This window comes from Oryza glaberrima, chromosome 10 (genome assembly GCF_000147395.1).
Source record: "Oryza glaberrima chromosome 10, OglaRS2, whole genome shotgun sequence".
NCBI classification, from domain to species: domain Eukaryota; kingdom Viridiplantae; phylum Streptophyta; class Magnoliopsida; order Poales; family Poaceae; genus Oryza; species Oryza glaberrima.
In genome coordinates this window covers 5305465-5311688 of record NC_068335.1, presented here as the reverse complement: position 1 = coordinate 5311688, position 6224 = coordinate 5305465, and the positions used below count along the sequence as shown (strand labels likewise).

The window sequence follows — 6224 nt, the reverse complement described above, 5'->3', positions numbered from 1 at the left end:
CTCTCCCCTAACCATCCACACCACGCTAAGGTTTCACCCCCACTCCTCGCAAGGCAGCGGGCAGTCCCCTCGTGCGCCGTGGTGAATCCGGCAGCTGGACAACCGAACACCCCGGCCGACCCAACTCCATCACGCCCACCCTCGCCACCGGTGCCTAGGAAAGGGTCGAGCTATACTTCAGATCAAGCAGTTACCCACTCCCGCTTGTGGCAAGCACTATAAGTCTTCCAGGGTTTCGCGTGAACCGGTCCTTAATTGCCATGGGTGCGACTCACAAAACCATGCACCCACAACCCACCATTCGGTCGCATTTTAGTTGGATAATTACGACCATGAAACATGGCCAGATGTCTTGAGCACGCAGCTCGTTCTGATACTAAAAAGGTCTAATACTGCAATTATCCCATCAACTGAGCTAGTGGTAATTAAGCATGGCTAAGCATATAGTTCTAGCTAGGTCACATAAGTAATACAAGCTAGTCGATTTGTCACCCAAGGTTGACAAAGGACAGATATCAAGTAAACATGGCACAAGCGAGCAGATAGGTAATACCCTGATCCCATGTAATTAGCAAAACATGCATATTTATTTGCAAACAGTAAAACATTTGTAAATTGGGATCAACATGCTCAAGGGGGAATGTGTGACTTGCCTTGCTTCTTCAAACAATCTTCCGAACTCTTATCCTCGCGACCGCGGACTTCCGAAACGACGGAATCTACTCACTGGCACGCAAAACGAGGAAAAACTCTAATAAAAACCCAGCAAACAGTACATAAATAACAAACATGTAGAGCTCAATTTTAGATGAATTTTGCAAGTTGAATGGCCCAATTTGGAGTTCGTACGAATTAGATATGAATTTTAGAAATTTTGAGCCACTTAAATGGATTTCTGGAATTAAACTTGATTTATTATGCAATTATTAATTAATTTTCAAAGGAAATGGTTGCTCTTAACGTCATCAAAAGGGGGCCGGCACCGACAGGTGGGCCCCACACATCAGCGGGTCATGGGGCAGGCACACGGTGGACCGCGTCCACCGCAGCCTCGGGTGCGACATGGACCAGGGCCACGGGCGGTCGACGGGCGGCACCCCAAATCAGCAAGGTGGCGCCGGCAGATGGCTGGACGGCGGTCAACGATGGCGGCGCAACGCGACGCAAGACACGGGAGGGAGCGGAGGGGGAAAAGGGAAGGAGGAGGGAGCACTCACCATGCGCCAAGGTGACGAGGGCAACGGGCGGCGGCGGCAGTCCGACGGCGTACCGCGAACGCAAGGCGGAGGATGGCGACCTGGGGAGCGCGGTGGAAGGGTTAGGGAAAAGGAAGGAGGCGCGAGCATGGCCGGCCGAAGAGGAAAAAGAAAGATGGGACTCACCGGACGGTGAAAACGAGTTTCGGCAGGGTTCCGGTGATGAAAAGCAGTGACCGAGGTGCTCCTCGGCGCTGCGAAGCGAGTGGCGGAGGCGGCACGGTACGGCGACGTTTGAGTCGACGGCGGCGCGCGACTGGAGGCGGTTTAAGGTGGTGGCGGCTCGGGTGCACGGTGGAAGGGGAGTTTCGGCGGAGGTTTGTGGAAACGGAGCGGTGGCCGGTGTGCGGCGAGGCATGGCGAAGCCGGCGGTGCAAGCGGCGCGGCGCGGCGGTGGCTACCGCGGTTGATGTGTTCCCATTATTTCACTTGATTAAATTGATTTAACTTTTATTTAATTTCTAGAAAATGTATTATTTAAAGATTTTTAATCCCGAACGAAAATCGGGGCGTTACATAAGACAAGCCAGATATCATAATTATAGATATTACTTAATAGATCGAACCTAATCGATACAACATTAAGCATAAACACAAGTATGAAATCTAGGCAAGATGAAAACCTACAAGAGATGGTAGATACACAATACAATCTAGATTAATAACAAAACATAACTCTACCGATTGCTTCCTAACAATAAGAACCAGCCGATAACAAGTTATATAATGCAACTAACATAGATTGTGACATGTATATGATAACTCGACAGATTACATAAACAAGGTTAAAGTGTCATAAAGATGGAAGCATTAACCCCGAGGATGCAAGCCGCCATAACAAGTTTTACCTCTAGTTGAAGATCGAAACCGATGCAGCTCAACCCGAAAGCAAGAACTCGTCGAAATAAACGAAAGTAAAAAGGGTGGCGATGCGCCGAGATTGTATTGAACGATTGTTTTTTGATTACATGGGTTCGGGCCATATTTATACCCGAGATACAAAATATTTCTTTGCCGGACACGACACTTATCTCTAACAAACTCTAAGATACCATAAGTCTTTGCGGCAGATTTTTGCCCAAATATATCTCTAAGGAAATTACATGAAATATCCTAATTAATAGAAACAATTGCCTATCCGAGAGCTTTATCTCTATCGTGGCAATCCCTGTGAATCACTTTGAACGATTCTAGAAACAGCCTTGAAACCATCTTCATCGGAATCGGCTGCATCACCTCTATCGGCTGTATCGGCTGTCCTCTGTCCAATCTATCTCAGCCGATGCAGGCTCCAGCCGATGCCTTCGCAGCCGATGCATGCTCTGTTTTTCGAATCGGTCTTTCATCGAATCCGCTTCGATCCCAATGTCGAACCTGGTTCACAATTTACCAAATTTGGTCGTCAACACATGCCCCCCAAGTCCGCTATATTTGTAATGTGGCGGATTTGCTCAAACTTCTTTTCCGAGCCGATCTAGGGTTTCCAAAACCGATTCTGTTTTGGCCGTTACCGCGCCCCCTTTCATTAGAGGGTGGTGATTTGGCAGATACTATGGTGGGCACATATCTGGCCAATCCATTTGAACACTTTGAGCATGTAGGCGTAGACGAGGAGGATCAATACTCAATTGGTAGTGATACTCCAGAGTCTAATAATGATGACACTCCTAATCCTGAATATGTGCCTGGGGTTGATGAGGATGAGGATGACTATGGTGATGACAACACTGATGATGATGAGGACTGGGTTACACAGGATGCAAAACCTGATGATGAAACCCCTATTGTAGCATATGACAAAAATGACCCACCAAAGAATAAGGGTACTATTTACCCTTCTATTGAGGAGTTTAGGTTGGCCATAGCTCAATATTCAATTAAGCATGAGTTTGAGTATAAAATTGACAAAAGTGAACCTGATCGATTCAGAGCGCATTGTCCCAAAAAAGGATGTAAATGGAGAATCCATGCATCACACTCGGCTGATAGGAAATCAATTGAGGTAACGATGCTACTCTTATGTGTTGTATAATATTTTCTTGTATACAATAACATTGACTTGTTTTTTTTCTGCTTCTTCACCTAGGTCAAGGTTCACGTGGCTGACCATGAGTGTGCAAGCACTAGAAGGGATGAGAAGGTGAAGAGGGCATCCAAGGCATGGATATGTGAAAAGGTGATGAATGGGTGAGGGAAAACTCAAGTATTGGACCGGCTGAGTTGCAAAGGAGGATAAAAGAACATCACAAGATATTTATCAATTACAAGAGAGTGTGGACTGGTAAGGAATTAGCACTTAAAAGGCTATTTGGTGATTGGGACAGCAGTTTTGACAAGCTATATAGGTGGAAGGGAGAAATTGAGAAGAGATGCCCAGGAAGTATAGTATCAATGACGTTCAAGGAGAAGAAAAGGATTACAAGAATGTTTGTAGCTTTGAAGCCATGCATTGATGGGTTTATGGCTGGTTGTAGGCCTTACTTGGCAATTGATAGCACTCACTTGACAGGGAAATACAGAGGCCAACTGGCAACAGCTTGTGCTATTGATGGCCACAACTGGCTATACCCAGTGGCCTACGGCATCATTGATTCAGAAACAAGTGAGAATTGGATTTGGTTTATGGAGAAATTGCGACTGGCCATTAGTAACTTGGATGGTTTAGCAATATGCACAGATGCAGGCAAAGGGATTGATATTGCTGTGGAGGAGGTGTTTGGTGAAGCGGAGCATCGGGAATGTATGCGTCATCTAGTTACCAACTTCAAGGTAAAGTTCCATGGTAAAATTTTTGATGATCATTTGTGGCCAGCCGCATATGCATGGACAGAGCAATCGTACTCCTATCACATGGGACAAATTGAGAATGCTAAACCGCAAGCACATTTATATTTGAAAACATACCACAAGAGGTAATTTACTTGTATGTTACAATTTATTAATTAAATCTGTTGGTTCATTCTTTAATAATAGAGATCTCTTCATAATACCTTCCATGTAGGTTATGGTCTAGAAGCATGTTCTCATGTCACTCAAAGGTGGATTACGTGACCAATAATCTTGCTGAAAGCTTTAATAACTGGATCAATAAGTACAAAGGGCTCATGTTATTTGAGCTGATGGACAAGATAAGAAGAAAGACTATGAAAATATTTCAAAAGAGGAAAAAGGTTGCCAACAAGCTGCAAGGACAGATTATACTGCCAAGTGTGATGCGTGAGTTGAATGCCAAGACAAGGGACCTAGACCTAGATGTCGACAGGAGTGATGATTTGGAGGCAGAGGTTACTGAAAAATCTCCTGGTAAGTATTCCATTAACTGTTCTTGTCAATCTTTGCACTTTTATGGTCACTTATGTGCTTTGTACTTAGGTGGGAAGAGGCATGTGGTAAACTTGGAAGAAAAAACATGCACATGTAGAGAATGGCAAGTTTCTGGGAAGCCTTGTGTACACGCTTTGGCCTTCATAACATCAGTGAGGGGTTTGCATATAGAGTCCTTTGTGGATGAATGTTATAGTGTAGACAAGTTTACTGCTGCATATGCTCCACGCATCCCTAGTCTTACTGACATGTCCCAATGGCCACAAAGTGAACATGGCTTCTTTCTTTACCCACCAATCTTGAAGAGAAGTGCAGGGCGACCTAGGAACACAAGGTATAAGGGTGGATCTGAAGGGAGAGGCACTGGTAAGAGGTCCGGTAGCCAAAAATGCCCTATTTGTAAGAACTTTGGTCACAGATGGAACACATGCAAGGAAGCTGAACCGGATGCTAAGGAGGCATTTGCTCTATTAGCAAATGAAAGGTATGTTTCTGTATGTGATTTTAGCTCATTGCATTGTCCTGTATTGTGATGAATTCACTGCATGTAGGCGAAAGAGAAAGAACAAAGCACCATCCACTTCAAGTAGCTGTGCTGCTGCATCATCAACCCCAGATTTTCTTGCCCCACAGAGGTAACAACCTGTGCTTCCTAAACTTGACCACTAATACTTACTACTAGGCACTTAAACTACATTTATTTTACAGCAAAAGGAAGAGGGCAGCTGCGTATGATAGTTCTAATTCTAATTTAATTGCTTCTGTGACTGCAAATGCTACATCAGTGAGGTACATGCTATAACTGCTTTGATTCCAATTCCATATAGTATTTTTGTTTTGCCTATTCTAATTTGTGCAGTGTGCAATTATTTCCATGCAGCTCAAGTGGCCCAAATCATCAACAAAGCCAATGTGCCCTTGTTCCTGTAACAGAAGCAAGCACACCACCTCCCAAAGCAAGGGGCAAAGGAAAAAAGACCAACCTAACAGTACCAGTCGATAGCCCATCCATGTCAACTGGAAGCAAGAAGAAATTGCCATCAGATAGCCCATCCATGTCAACTAGAAGCAAGAAAAAATTAATAGCCTAATGTTTCTCTCTCTTATATGTTTGTGGCCATCTATGCCATCACCAGGACACCATCTATGTTATCCCCAGGAGACACTGTAGTTTAAGTTTGTGGTTTTTATATGCTTGTAACTTTTGCGGTGCTGAACATGTATGAACTTCTACTTTCGAATGCAGATGGCTGAACATGTACTGACCCCTATGATCCATGAACACCTGTGATTCATGAACTGTATGGGGTTGGCTAATGTAATGAAATATTTATGTTGTGGTACTACACTGTATGGATTTGCCTAATTTTAGTGAATTATTTTGGTATTCATCTCTCTATATATAAGAGCTCAGTGCCATGCACCATGTAAATTTGATAGGTAAACTTGATAAATTATGTGAATTTTTTTTTGTGTGATGTACATTTATTTGTAGTACATTTATATGGTTCAAATAGTTTGACAGTATGTGCATTGTTGATAGATACCATGTAGGCTATACATATTTCCCTGGACAAAAAATACCATGTACAATGAGTTAGGGGCAAATAGGTCTTTTCACATCACTAACAGATGCTAACTGGG

At 43.9% G+C, this 6224-nt stretch overlaps 1 protein-coding gene across 2 annotated transcripts; it reads left to right on the top strand.

The window, feature by feature from the left end:
- Nucleotides 1-3444: 3444 nt before the first annotated feature.
- LOC127786308 (uncharacterized) lies at nucleotides 3445-6018 on the top strand. Of its 2 annotated transcripts, XM_052313664.1 has the most exons (7): nucleotides 3445-3537; nucleotides 3602-4168; nucleotides 4258-4559; nucleotides 4629-5064; nucleotides 5132-5215; nucleotides 5289-5369; nucleotides 5461-6018. In XM_052313664.1, exons 2-7 carry the CDS (start codon nucleotides 3648-3650, stop codon nucleotides 5669-5671), a joined length of 1635 nt encoding a protein of 544 aa, XP_052169624.1. In that variant the 5' UTR covers nucleotides 3445-3537; nucleotides 3602-3647; the 3' UTR covers nucleotides 5672-6018. The 2 variants fall into 2 exon arrangements, with proteins under 2 accessions (XP_052169624.1, XP_052169623.1); XM_052313663.1 differs by having other exon boundaries at nucleotides 3449-4168.
- Nucleotides 6019-6224: the final 206 nt, after the last annotated feature.